The sequence below is a fragment of the Phalaenopsis equestris genome, unplaced genomic scaffold, assembly GCF_001263595.1.
Source record: "Phalaenopsis equestris unplaced genomic scaffold, ASM126359v1 Scaffold000297, whole genome shotgun sequence".
Classification (NCBI taxonomy): domain Eukaryota; kingdom Viridiplantae; phylum Streptophyta; class Magnoliopsida; order Asparagales; family Orchidaceae; genus Phalaenopsis; species Phalaenopsis equestris.
In genome coordinates, this window is record NW_018164739.1 from 3,984,734 (window position 1) to 3,999,278 (window position 14,545).

The 14,545-nt window shown below is 37.8% G+C and overlaps 1 protein-coding gene across 2 annotated transcripts; it reads left to right on the plus strand.

Moving 5' to 3' along the window:
* The first annotated feature begins 510 nt into the window (after positions 1-510).
* Positions 511-12,923, plus strand: LOC110025409 (uncharacterized protein At2g33490-like). 2 transcript variants are annotated; one of them, XM_020725868.1, is made up of 10 exons: positions 511-814; positions 7,976-8,048; positions 8,155-8,229; positions 8,365-8,426; positions 8,504-8,572; positions 9,126-9,154; positions 9,235-9,442; positions 9,531-9,764; positions 10,336-10,389; positions 11,790-12,923. In XM_020725868.1, the coding sequence occupies exons 1-10, from the start codon at positions 701-703 to the stop codon at positions 12,699-12,701; spliced, it is 1,830 nt and encodes a 609-aa protein (XP_020581527.1). In that variant the 5' UTR covers positions 511-700; the 3' UTR covers positions 12,702-12,923. The 2 variants fall into 2 exon arrangements, with proteins under 2 accessions (XP_020581527.1, XP_020581528.1); XM_020725869.1 differs by having other exon boundaries at positions 11,793-12,922.
* The last annotated feature ends 1,622 nt before the right edge of the window (positions 12,924-14,545 follow it).

Sequence of the window (14,545 nt, forward strand, 5' to 3'; positions counted from 1 at the left end):
AAACTTTTTGTATGGTTGTTGTTAGAATTTTTTTATTAATTTTTAGATGGTGACTTAAATAAATATCATATAATATGATTTTTCAAGTACTTACTTATTTAATATTTAGTGTTTTATATTTTTTATTTAATATTTAAGTGTAATAATTATATCAAATGATTTGCATTTAAACATATAAAATGCTTTAAAAATCAATGTTAATGTGAATTTCACTTTTTTTTTAATATGAAAAATAAATAAAATAAGAAAGCCAAAAAAAAAAAAAACAATTAATATAAAAATTGAAAAGAGTGTACAAGGAATGGCAATAAAATCAAAATATAAATGGTGACTAATGATATTTTCACCCTCAATTACTTCAAATTGAAGTGCATCTTCCGCCAGGTTTCTCAGCCTTCATTTCTTGCTTCGTGAGATTATCTGCTTTTGACCAGAGGGCGGTCAGCGGAGAACATTGAAGGATTTTGAAACCGAGGAGTACACAGAAAGGTGAGAACACAGAGGGGGGGAGAGAGAGAGAGTGGAGGGGAGGGGAGGGGAGGGAAGAAGAGAGAGAGAGAGAGTGGAGCGAGAAGGAGCCTTCTTCTCTCTCTCTTCTTCTCGAAGGGATTTGCTCCTCTGTCTGGTCAATATAATAGCTTCTGCTGCGTATGCTTTAACTTTCTGTTTACTTTCTTGGTCGCGGTTGGGGGTTTGGGGAATGAGATCGTCGTTGAGGAAGCTGAGGGGGATGGGGCTCCAAAGGAGCGAGCTGAGGGAGAAGAGGGAGCATCAGCCTAGGGCGAAGCTGGATGAGCTCGTTCAGGCTGTACAGGTAATTGCGGCTTCTTGGGTTTTGGTTTTTTTTAGGGTTTGCTAGAGTGATAGAGTTGGATGAGGATGAGTTTCACTTCTTCCTTTTCTTCCTCCTCTTCTTCTTCTTGATTATGTTTTTTTCTTTTTTTTTTATTCGCTTTGCTTTTTTTAATTGAAGAACTGAGCTAACTTGTTGTTTTGGTGATCATAAATTCATTACTGCGTCTGGCTGAACTGTGAAAGTAGTTTAAGTAAATTGATTGATGTTTTATACTCCAGAGCTAACGGCACGAATCTCAAATAAAACGAAGCTTTCCTTCAAGCTAAGGGCTCAACCAACAATTCAATGTCAATCATGAGAAACCGTGTCTCTAAACCCGTGATAGGTCAAAGCTATGAAGGTGATTTTCTGCTCGATAGCAACAAGTAGAAGACTTCTACGGTCTATAGTATGAGTAACAATTGACACAACTAAGGAGAGAGAACCCTATCATTTAAAAAACAAGCGCACCCCTCTACTTAGGGCGCCACCACGGCTCAGAGGTTGGTTGGACCCGATCGGCTCTCTCCAAGAAATTCCGCTTGACCCACTCTCCTCACCACAACCTTCCCCTGCATACAAAGTGCCGCCCAAAGATATGAAAGAGAGCTAAATGCCCTTGTATTCTGTACACAAGGGAAGCCCTCGCCGCAAACACCCGTAGCGTACTACTCCTTCGGATCCCTCTTGGGCCAGAGGGGGAAAAAGGGGGGAGGTCAAAACATTGTCTGGGTAGTCACCTCCCTCCCAGAGATCTAGCACGGGTCTCTTCCTATGGGGCCTAAGAATTTTTTCACGCCCTGAAGCCTCAGCTTGGAAAGCAGAATGCGACTGTGAGCGAATGAAATCCTTGCCCACACTCCCGTAGGGTTCTGATTATTTACCGCGATCCTAGACAGACATAATGAGCGGGAGCAAAATCGGTTGCCACCAGAGGTGTCATGTTTTTCTCTCGGAACCTCGCGTAAGGAGGCATCGAGAGACATAATGAGCCCCACACGACCAACAACAACAACCGAACGGACGCATTGTCCTCTTGAGGCAGTTTTAGCTTCCCTCCAGAAGTTCACCCCGTTCGTTTGCAGGAAGGTTCTCTCTCGGACATCTAACTAGACTTAGGCAAGGTTCGACGCCTAACTCGCAAAAAACCCTCCCCTTCTTTGCACGAATCACTGAAAAAAAGGTTAAAATGAGGGCAATGGCCGCAAGACGACAAGAACCTGCATCAATGAAAAAACTTTTCCACCACCGGTTGTGTGAGGAGTCGTCGGATTCCACCTTTGTAAGTTCGACACACATGTTGAAAAGGCAAGAACACCCTAAACCTCCCCACCTTTATGTTGAAAAGTCCACTGTTCGCAAGGTGGGGAGACCACCTAACGAAAAGTCACTGACTTAGCTCATTGATGGGGCATCCCTTCGTTTCATTTCCAGAAAAGGAAATGAATCGCTATTAAGCAACTTTTAATGCATTGTTGATTAAAAAAAAACATTAAACGCAGAGTGGTCTCGGGACTCAGGGAACTGGGCTTGGCCAGGTGTGTTTTCAAACTCTTACTGGATAAACTCGGGGACTTACGACGTCCAAACGCTAAGAGCGGTAGTTGGAGATCACATGACAATAAATAAAGTCGGGCCATCACTCGTTCCAAACGCCCTCGTAAGACTTACGGGTCAGGGCACCTGGGGCGTCGTGCGGGCGAGGGCCACTTGGGCCGCCCCCCCCCCCCCCATCGACAAGATCCTCAAAGAGCAGCAGGGATCTCCCCAGAAGTCCTAAGTGGATGCCCCATACAGATGTCGACAAGTTCCTTAACTGGCGGGCAACAAAGGGATGAAGACTCGTGCGAGCGGACAAAGCCAGGTCAAGTCCCCGGGAGGTCTAGAAAAACCAATGGAAGCAACAATTCTAGGGAAATCGATCGGCTGTTGCATAATCAGTTAGAAATCTTCGATACCTTCCGGTCGCGAGTCGATGTGGAATTTGGACAATAGATTACCTAAGGATGACTCTCTCATTGCTAGCCACAAGATCCGCAAAAGGGGAGCGAAAGTTATCTCGAAAGCCCTGGTCATCACTCTCGCAGGTAATGACAAGATTTGTGTTGGGAGAAATAATCAATTGGAACTGATATCCACTGTAACGACAACTAGGCGTTAGCAAACGGAAGAAATAAGAGTCAACCGACCAGGGATGGTCATATTGATTTTTTTGAATCAACAGGCTAACCTTAGAGCAAGCCCCTCTAAAAGCCAATGTCACAAGTAAAAAAAAAATTCTCACGGAGCCTAGGCATTACCGAGTAGCTGGTCGATCATCGCCATGATTGTCGAGAAATTCACTCACACTACCCGACAATCATTTTCTTCTGAGGGATCAACAGGACGATTGGGTATCAAAGTACTGGATTTGGATTGGTTGAGGAACTTTGGGTCGTTAAAGCTGTGATGAACGAACAGCCGGTTAGTGTACTCGATCCTCAACCCAAGTTGACCCACTAACTCCGCGTGGAGGACAATTGACTCCAATGTCCCCCTGAGCTCGAAGACCTCCTTTTTCAGCTGCTCTTCCCTTCGTTCGGATTGCTGTTGCATCAATCTAACAAAGTTCCGATTATCACAAGCCTTGTGGAGCTTATTGGTTAGGCGGCAATTTCCTCTTGGAACTTTGATAGGTTGGGACTTTGATTGGCTCTCCCTGGCTACCGCCAGGGAGTTTGCCTTTTTCATAAAAGCAAATCCTAAGGAGACAAAAATCTGGCTTGCCTCCAGGTGCAATCGAGCAGCATGCTCGAGAAGTCGCTCATAAGTAGGGTTGTAAACAGGTCGAGCCTGTTCGGCTCGTTCGATATTGGCTCGTGCTCGAAATAGCTCGTGAACGGTGTGTTCGTGTTCGGCTTGAATAATATTTTCCAGCTCGAGTTCGGCTCAAAATTGGAGGAGATGACTCGGAAGAGGAAGATGAAGATGACTCGGAAGAGTAGAAAGAGGAGATGAGGAGGAGGAGGAGGAAGAGGAAGAGGAAGAGGAAGAGGAGGAAGAGGAAGAGGAAGACAAACTACAAACCCTAAGCTCTCGCCGCTGAAACACTTTCGTGATTTTTAGAGGAGAAGGAGCGCGGCCGAACACCTTTCGCAATTTTGAGAGGAAGTAGAAGAGTCGGAAGAGGGAGAAGCAGCCGAACCCTAAATTTATACTTATATATTATATTATATTAATTATATTACATATATTATATAAATATATAATATTTATATAAGTAATATTTATTAATAATTTGTTATATATTATAATTTATAGGATTTAAATTTTTAAAATTTGAGAAATTTTTTTATTTTAAAAAGTTTTAATTAATTACAATTTATAATATTTTATTTTATTAATATGTATTATATATGTGTTTGTGTATATTTATTTATTTATTTTTTTTCGAGCCAATTCGAGCGAACAAATGTTTGTTTGTGTTTAACTCGTTTATATTTCGAGCTTAAAAATTTATTTGTGTTCGGCTCGTTAAGCTTAACGAACGAGCCGAACACGAACTGTTTAGCGAGCCGAACATAAGTTGTTCACTAACAACGAGCCAAATTCACAGCCCTACTCATAAGAAAGTTCTTTGAGCTCCAACTGAAAAAGCCGAAGACCAAGTTGTTTTCGCCAGAAGAGGCTACATATGTTGAGTATCGGCCGACAAGGGATGTTCTTAAGACATCGAACAAGCTGACCCGCTCGTCATCAACCATCCATAGCCATCCCTCACCTCCTTTCAGTGAGCGTCAACCAGGGTCCCCTCGTTTTCTCTTTAGCGAGGGAAGGGTCGGGACATCAACACCCTCTGTCGGCTCCTCTTCTTGGTGAACGGTTTCTCCCTCTAGAGACAAACGAATGTTCTGAGCTAGATGAAGAAGCAGAGCCTGAGGAAACTTAGTGCCTTGGCCCTTGCAACCCATGTCGAATGTGTAGAGCAGCGGGCCGGACAATCAGCGAAGAAGTGACGATCGGTTCACTTGGCGCAACGGAGGAAGGATCTACAGTAGCAACCTCCCTCAGAGTTTCCACAGAGCTCGTTCTCACACCTTTGCTTTACCCTGCAATAACCGAATGAGATCGCACAATTATGGTTAACTCACCGGTCACCATGTTTTGAACGACTACCGTTGTCTCAAAAATGAAAGTTATAAATCGCCCGATACTAAGACACATAACATCAAGAATGTTATCTGTCATAAAGGTATGAAGGGAGGGATCAACCTTCAACTTCTGCCATTGCTTTTCCTCCTTCGCTTTTGCTCTGGCATTTTTGTTGGCGTCAGAAGCTCTCAAGTCACCCGGGGTCATTCTCCCTTTCATTACCCGATTCACCGTCCTTTATTGTTGTTTACTTAAAGACTGACATCACACTCTCTTCCAACACCTCCTGGATGTCTAGCAGATTGATCGGTAAGGCCCTCAGCTTGCTACCTGCTACCTCCCGCGGGTGAAGGGCGATCTTTCAGTCGCCAGATGTAGAGCCGACCATGAATTTTTTATGCTAGCTCTTGATCTTATTCTTAATGTCGAGCAAGCGAAGTTTACACTCTGGCGAAAACATGACAAACCCTTCCTTGCCGACGTTGAAGGAGAAGTAGTGACTGAAGGTGTCAATCGACCGGGGATACTGAAACGACGACAAAATATGACGAAATTCACGGTAGTCGTGATGGAGTGTAGAAGAACTTGAGCCAGAATGATCCTATATTTAGTAAGCACTCTCCTAAGCTCCGACCATAGGGGCAACCAGAGACCGTACTTAAATTGATCCTGGTAGATCACCAAATCAGGGCTCATGTCGTCCGTCGGGTGCTCTGTGGCGAACATCCTGCAGAGGGTGATCTGGGCACCCGACACATAGCGCTTCTAAAGATTCTTCACTTTAAGGTTCGTCAAAGAAGAAGAATTGGCCGCCCACACGGTGCTGAAGATCATTGGAGAATATTTTGGGGCCATCGCAATCGAACGAAAAGAACAGATGAAAATGAAGGAGAAGGAATAAGAAAACTAGAAGGGTAGAACGCAAAAGCTGGAAGAAGCGACCCCTGATCCTATTTATAGGTCGGGCACACAGATCCGACTGAGGCGACGAAGGCCCAAGACATGCTTAATAAATCGACCCATCAACCGACCTACAAACCAGGGCGCACGTGGGAACCTCCGACCACGGCTAATCGACCGAGTCACTTTTTACCATGATGGCTCATCAACACTCGGTCGGTCGCCACTTCGTCGGTCGTCTCAATTTGTCGAATTCAGGCAAGGCCGGTCAGTTATCACCCTGCTAGAATTCAAACTGTAATACAAATATGATATAAAATCCATATAATTAATCAGAGCATTCATTATATTTAGAACAGTTTCAATAACTATTCTCTTCTTTCTGTTATCGTACAAAATACGTTTTTATAAATAAGAAACAAAAGGACAACCAAATAGGGGCATGCCGTTTGGACTTTCTCCAGGTTCTCTCGACAGTAAAGTCTCAATCCATTCTACTTTCCTTCACACGACTCTAACTCTTGAGATGTGTTCACAAAGAGGCAATCTAGGATTCAACATATGTATTTAATGCAGTTAATTAGATTAGGTTTAGGACTCTTCTCTGTCAAGTTGTTAGCATGTTAAGAATGTCTTACTAAAAAAATGCCTTATATAAACTCAATCGCTAATCGAACTTCACAGCTAGGTTTTTGGGAATTATTTTCAGTAATGTTGTTTTCAGAGATTTCACCAAATCGCTCCCATAGTTAATGAATTGTATGCGGGCATTGCTAACATGCCAATTTTGTGATTGGATATGGTTATTACGGTCATTAGTTTGAGAAATAGCTCTCAGATGGTTGAATTTATGTCAGATGTTTATTATGTCTCGATCAAGAGATGTTAAATGTTTGGAGCTAGGGGTGTAATTAAGCCAAGCTGACTGGTAAGCTGGCTCGGGCTCGGATCGATAAGGGGCTGTTGAGTTGAGTTTGATAAGTTAACAAGCCAAGCTCAAGTCAATCCCGACTCATCTCGCTAACTTGTGAGCCAGCTCTTTTTAAAAAATATTAATTTAAAATGTACTAAAACACATTAAAATTCTAAATTAGCTTTAAATTATTAAAAATATTTTAAAAATGATATTTTTTTATATCATATTTTTTTTATTTTTAATCTCATAATTGCTCATTTTATTATAATACTAGCGTAAATTAAAATTGTTTTCTTTTTTTCATATTAAACAAGTAGGCTTGAACTCGTAGAAGTAAGCTCGAGCTTGAATTTAATTGATTAATCAAGGTCAAGCTCAAGACAGGGACGATTCGAGCTTGTCTGGACTCGTATACAACCTAGTTTGAGTCCAATCACTATGTTCCCATTTTGGCCTTGATTTAGCGTATGGCCATTTCAACTTTATGGCCCCAAAGAACATGATTGGATCCATTTCCAAGTTTTTTGAAAATGAAAAGAAGTATATCTACAACAAGCACTTCTACTCTGTGCTCTAAAACAAATTTGTTCTTCAACACTAATTTTATCAACCTATCTTATGGTGTTTTTTTATCTTTAATTGTGCATGTTCAGCAACTTAAATTTACTTTCAATTACTTTATTTTTAATATAAATTACAAGTGGAATGTTAAAATAGTCCATTGACAGTTTACATGTGATCATTTTAATCTTAGATTCTATTAAAGTTAGTACCTAGGCTATGTAAACTGAGGCTGAAATAGTTATTAGTGGGGGCTATTTCAATCGATTTTAAATGATTATGTTACTAAATTCACTCTTTTATAGACTTTGGGACAAAAGTGACTCCCATGCAAAGAGCTGTGGGAATATTTTGACACTTTTCTCTATAAATTACTATTGTCCCTCGTATAAATTATTCTCCAATCCATTTTTTTGAGTTTTCCAAGCATCACCTTCATCATTATCCTTTCTTCAACTTAGTTATCATTTACTTTTTTCTGCCTAGAACTTAAATTCATATAACATGGCCACCCAAAAAGTTATTCAGTGATGCTCATCAAAATAAAGGGAACCAATTCTTTTGATTTTTTTTATTTATTTTTTTTTAAATCATTTTTGGCTTCCTAAACTTAACGATGGTTTCTTTTATAGGACATGCAAGACATGAAGAGCTGTTATGATGGCTTACTATCGACAGCCGCAGCCACTGCAAATAGTGCATATGGTAAGCTTTTACTCATTCGGAGTTACATTATAGGCACCCCTTAACTTTTGAGATTTTATTTCCTTTTTCTCCTTGAATAATTTTTTTTTACACAATCATACTGCAGAATTTTCTGAAGCTCTACGTGAGATGGGCACATGCCTGCTTGAAAAGACTGCATTGCTTGATGATGAAGATAGTGGTAAGGGCTGTACATTAATTTTTTCTGGCTGTATCTTTTCATTGCAGTTTCCAATTTTTAGTAATAATCAGACGGTGGTATCTTCTCTCCAAATTAATTTTTTTTTAATATCTTGCAATTTTCTAATACTTGCAGGTCGGGTTTTATTAATGCTCGGGAAAGCACAATTTGAACTTCAGAAACTTGTTGATAATTATGTAAATTTCAATAATTATCCTAAATTATTAAAATTTTGTTGTGCATTGTGCCAATGCTTCTTATTATATATGTGCAGCGTACTCATATTATCCAAACCATTACAACACCATCAGAGTGCCTTCTGAGTGAACTTCAAGTTGTAGAGGTTTGCTCTTCTGATACTATTCGTTTCATTTCACATTTCATAGTTAGTTTTCGATATTTTCTGTTGAAAGGAGAAAAAAGGGAGAGTTTTTTATTGATTTCTTTGTTAGAGGATGTGAAACATGGAAATCAGTGCTATTTTTGTTACCTCCAACTGCTCTGTTTCTTGTTATGACTTCATGAATTTCATTTATGACCCGATCCTGTTCATAATTGACCTTAGATATGCAGAAATGTTTAAAGAAAAAAAAAAGTGAAAGATTTACATACATACCACTCAATTTTTATATATTTGCATATCTACACCTTACTTCAATTTTAACCTTCGTACCTTTTTCGTATGGATGAAAATGTGTATTCAATTTTAAAAGTTAGAAAGGTTGTATCTTTCGTTTGATATGAAAGAGGTTTTAGATATGTAACTACAGAGAATTGGGTGGTATGCTTATTGTCTGTGTACTTCAGATTTTTTCTGTTGTATTGGGGTATATACATCTTTTCTCGAAGGGAATCTTCTGTAATTTTCTAATATTCATCTACATTTTCTCATGCAGGAGATGAAACAACAATGCGATGATAAGCGGTATACTTTATTAACTCTTTTTTAGGTTGGCCATATTTGATTATTTTCCATTTTTTCTCAAATTTGCCACATTTGTGCAGAGAATATTATAAACTGATGTTAACTGCTCCTCGAGTGAAAGGAAGATTGAGAAATTCTAAAGGGGACGCAGTCACACTGCAACAGCTTCAAGCTGCTCGAGAGGATTATGAGGAAGATGCGAACCTTTTCATATTTCGCTTAAAATCATTGAAACAGGGTCAATCGAGAAGTCTTCTCACTCAGGCTGCTAGACACCATGCCGCACAGGTGCTTTTTCACTGTTTCGGATGTTGAAAATTCTACTTTTTGTCCCCCAAAGTTTAAATTTTTATACATTTTTCTGCTTGGAATTCAGTTGAATTTCTTTAGGAAAGGGCTCAAATCATTGGAGTTGATTGAACCGCATGTTAAAGCTGTGTCAGAACAGCGGCATATTGATTATCATTTTCGTGGACTGGAAGATGATTACACAGATTTTGATGATGATGGCGGTTCTTTTTGTTCCGATAGCAGCAATGATGGAGAGCTTGATTTCGATTATGGGCTGAATGAACAAAGTTACAATGCTCTCTCTGTGAATTTGATGGAGGTGGAAGAACATATTCTATTTTGCAGATATTTTTTTTATGTTGTCTCTGTTTATTTTGACAAATTTTTTTCTTAAAGTGTTTCTCTCATGCATCAGTGTAAAGCATTTCATTGTTTTTCAACACGCATTATCATTGAAGGAAAGTTTTTCATGTGAAATGATGCTAAGGACTTGTTTGGTATCAATTTTATTTGTTATTTTTGTTTTTTGTTATTTCTTTTGTTTTTAAAAACACGATGGTTAGTGTATTTATAACATATTCTTATTTTTTTTATTTCTATAAATAAATTAGCATATTTTTGTACACACTCAAAAATAACTTTCAAATGTTAAATTTTTTTTTTTCAAAACAATCGTATCTTAATCAAACATGTTAAACATGTTCTGTTAAAATAAAATAAAAATCAAAAAGTGATTCCAAATGGCGCCTAAGAGTTTTCCGAAACAATCTTAAATCTCTATGGAACTAGAAAAAGGAAGCTTAAATTTTCATATTTGCAATTCTGGTCTTCTGTTACCTCAACTTTATTATGATGCTAGGCATAACATTTACATTTGTTTTTGCATGCAGCTAGATCAAGTTGACAGTACGCCAGCAAAGCGATCATCTTTAGAACTTCTGCAGGTAAGATATCGTCAAGTTCTAAACAACTGTGGGTTCCACTGAATTTTTGTTTTGTAGTGTGCAATGAAATAGTAAAAAATCAATAAGAAAAGGGAGGAAAAAAATAAAAATGCATAATAATGAATCCTTGAGAACCCGAGTTCAGAATTCTCATGACAAGATGACTACGGAGCGGAAAATGGTTGCAAGAAAATTTTCATTGAACTCATCATGAAATCATTTATCCAAATCAATAATGAAAGTCTGCACAGTAAATGAAAAACTAAAGTGATGATAAATTTATTTTTTATTTTTGTTACATTCAAACAAATTAAAAAATTAATTTGGAAGGAGAACTGATTCATAAATGTTAAGGAGTTCGAAGGACATGAAACCTGTTTAAGTTTTCCACTCTTTCGCTGCCTTTTTTTGAATCCTTAGAGTTTACTTATGAGATATTAAGCATGCCCAAATTGAATTACTTGAATAGTTAGATCATATTGGTGATACTGTACACTTACATACATACCACCCAATTCCTATTTATTTACATATCTAAAACCTGAACTTCTTTCACTTAAGCCACCCAAATCTTTCATATCACATGAAACTTATCACAATTTTTACTTTTACAAAGTGAAAATGCAAATTTTCAAGCATAGGTAAGGCGGCATGCATGTAAAAATTGATGTTTAAGCGTTAGATATGTAAATACATAGGAATTGAGTTGTACGCAAGTAAATGTTCCTTTTAAATATTAACAAGTTCTCACTTGTTAAGTTCCACCATTATGGGTAATTATTTATTCTGATTGTTTTTCTGGTTGTCTCTGGTTATACTTTTATTACCACTACTACATGTGGTGTGATCAATTTCACCCCTGAAATTACTTCAATATTTATTAATTCAAATCTTGATAGCAGATCTTGGATTTTTATTGTCGAACCAAATCATGAAATGTGCATAAGAGCAATTCTATGCCCTCTGTTTTATGAGCATATTTGGCTATTCCTAATGAACAATGGGGGCATTTACATACATAGCACACAATTCTTATGTATTTACATATCTCAAACCTAAACTGTCACATTTTGTGCACGTAGCAATCAAATCTTTAATATCACATAAAAAATAGTGCTATTACCGCTTTTAAAAAAATGAAATACACAATTTTTTATGCAAGTATAACACGCCAAAGTGGTATATATGTAAATATAAAGGTTTATGTGTGAGATTTGTAAATGCACAAAACCTGTGTGCTATGTATGTAAATTTTCTAATTATCTTTCTTTCTTCTAAACAAAATACTTGGGTCATCATTATCACCCTATACTTGCTACTTAAAATTCATAAATTCAATCTGGTTTATTCCTATATGATTTCCTCATTCTTTTTACATGAACTTGTTTATCTGTCCAAAGCAGGAAAGTATACCAAAAAAACAGCCTGAGCCGCTACTTCGCAATGAAAGGCCAACTCTAAGCAGCCAATCAGCCCCAATTTTTGGAGATATTAGTTTTGATTTATCCGAAAAGACGAAAGAGAGATCAACTCAATCCACGAGGAAGTATCACACCTACGCCCTTCCAACGCCACTTGAAGCGAAGAACTCCGCATCATCAGTCTCTACAAACATCTCATTTTCTTCAAACCTTCCTAAAACCCAACCTGGTCTTCAAATTGAACAAAAACTCATATCTCCAATTGAACCTCATAAACCGCTTGATTCAAAAGACAAGAACTTGCTGCCGAGCCCCACGAGATCGCCAAATACGCCATCTGCTCCTCCCAAACTGATGAAATTACAAGCCTTCTCAGGTCCAATAACTGGAAAATCCGGATCAAACAAACCATTTCCTGCCTCTTATGGCTTCCCCAAAGCAGAGGATTCTGCATCCCATTCCCCAGTTCTTAACATATCAGGACCATCCACCAACTCATCAGCTCTCACATCACCTCTAAAGATTAATGCTCTTCATGAGCTTCCTAGACCTCCAATCTCTTGGCCGCAATCCGGAACACCTAACAATTTCGCCACTCATTCCGCCCCTTTGACCTCCAGAGCTCAGGAGATTCAGACAGGGAGAACTTTCCCTGTTTCATTACCAACGGCGGTGGCAGCTTCGCCGCTCCCGGCTCCTCCGGCTTTTGTTCCAAGAAGCTTTTCTATACCTTACAGAGGTCAAAGAACAACATTAGATATAGTTAACAAGCAGTTAGAGGTTGTTCACCATAGTCATCTTAACTCGAATGAAGAGCTTGATTCGCCCACTTTAACTCCTTTGTCGCTCAAAAACTTCGCTGCCTCGTCTTCCCCAAATGGACAGATGTGATGTTGAGGATTTTAGATTGGTTGACTGATGAGTTTAGAGTTCTTGGGGTTTCTGTTGAATAATTTGGGCTACATTTTTGTTGAAAAGCATTAGAAATTTTTTGGCCTCGGCTTTTATCCACTTGGCGGAAACAATATTTCACAAGTCTTTTGTTGCATGATGGACATGTAATTTCATAATGTTGTTGTGTGTCTGTATATATATATATATATATATAGCTCATTCTTTTGTTGCATAACTGCAATAACTATAGTTATACTAAAAAGACTTTGGAATTACTTTTTTATAAGCAGTACTACAGAAAATGCTTTTATATGCAGGACAAGCTGCAACATTTCTGGTGATATTTGTTAAGGTTTTAATGCTGATTTTTGTCAATAAGTGAATATATTGTGCTCAGGTAATATGTGGTTCTATGGATTAGTTTAAAAAGGGAAATGTACATACACACCCCACAATTTTTATTCATTTACGTATTGAACCCCAAAAATTTGATATTACATGTATATCATTTTGATTTCATAAAGCTATGCATGAAAAATGTTTTGTTCTCTTTTAAATGATTAGTAATAGTCATATGTTTTATTTGATGTCAAAGATTTGAGTGTTATATATGTAAATATGAAACTTTAAGAATTAGATATTGTAAGGTATGGTTCATATATCATAAATGGGACAGATGCTGGAGCTGAACTGGAGGATCCGTCCAATCGGGGGAGTTTTATTATATGGGTTGGGGGAGTGAGGGTAGCACCCCACGGTTTGTTACAGGAGTAATTTAAGTAATTACATATTGTACAATAGGGTTATACATATGTCCTGTTTGTAAGCCTAGGTGAGACTCTGAGAGCTGAATTTTGTATTATGTACTCTTTTCTGAATACTGAAAAAGGAGTCGCCGCTCTGCTCCCGAGGACGTAGGCTTCTTTGGCGAATTTCGTTAAATTTCTTGGTGTTCTTCTGGATTTGTGTTGATTTTTGTTTTTCTTCGCCTTAATTTCTCGACAAATATGTAAATGTATAAGAAATGTGTGGTAAGCATGTTAATGATCCTTTTTTTTTTAAAAAAACAGTTTCAAAATTATTTTATAATATATGTATTTTACATTTAATCTTCCTTTATTTCTATATTTTTTTATTTGATTTAAAAAATAATTTTTTTGTTGTATTAATAGGCGTTTAATGAATTTGATTGTGAGCATTTACATTCATACCACACAATTCTTCTGTAGGTAGATCTCTAAAAAATAAATTATTATATTTACATGCACGAATCTCAAATGAAAATATGACACTCAGTAGGACATAAGCGAAAAAGGTTTTATATAGCTGGCCCCATTTATTGGGATAAAGACTTGTCGTTATTGTTGTAGTTGGTATGTTGTAGTTGTTGTTGAATCTCAAATATTTGATATCACAAAAAAAGGAAAGAAAAACATCAATATTCCTTTTAAAAGCATAATACATATTTTCATGCATGATTTTACCACATCAAAGTATAATAAATATAAGGAAAAGTTACATATTACACATCCCACCCTTAAACCTTCATATTTACATACATGTACTTTGCTGCTTTAAATCTATGCATGAAAAAAATGCACTGTTAATAAATGATACTAGTACTCTCTTTCTCTGCTTTTAAAAATTTGAATGATATATGTGTAAATAGAAAAATTATTTCATACGGACGGCGTATACAGAGATGCATGCGCCGTGCTATCTCCACCGTTGATCAGAGCTTTTATCAATTTTTTTTCTTAAAAAATGGGCCCACCGAAATACAACTTTACTTTGGTCTGATCAACGGTGGAGATCCGAAGGCCATCCACATGGAATAAATT

Coding starts and splice junctions, on each gene's coding strand:
- LOC110025409 (XM_020725868.1), top strand. CDS start 701: ATGAGATCGTCGTTGAGGAAGCTGAGGGGGATGGGGCTCCAAAGGAGC. Junction 9,443..9,530: donor CTAGACACCATGCCGCACAG/GTGCTTTTTCAC, acceptor CTTGGAATTCAG/TTGAATTTCTTTAGGAAAGG. Junction 9,765..10,335: donor TCTCTGTGAATTTGATGGAG/GTGGAAGAACAT, acceptor TTTTGCATGCAG/CTAGATCAAGTTGACAGTAC.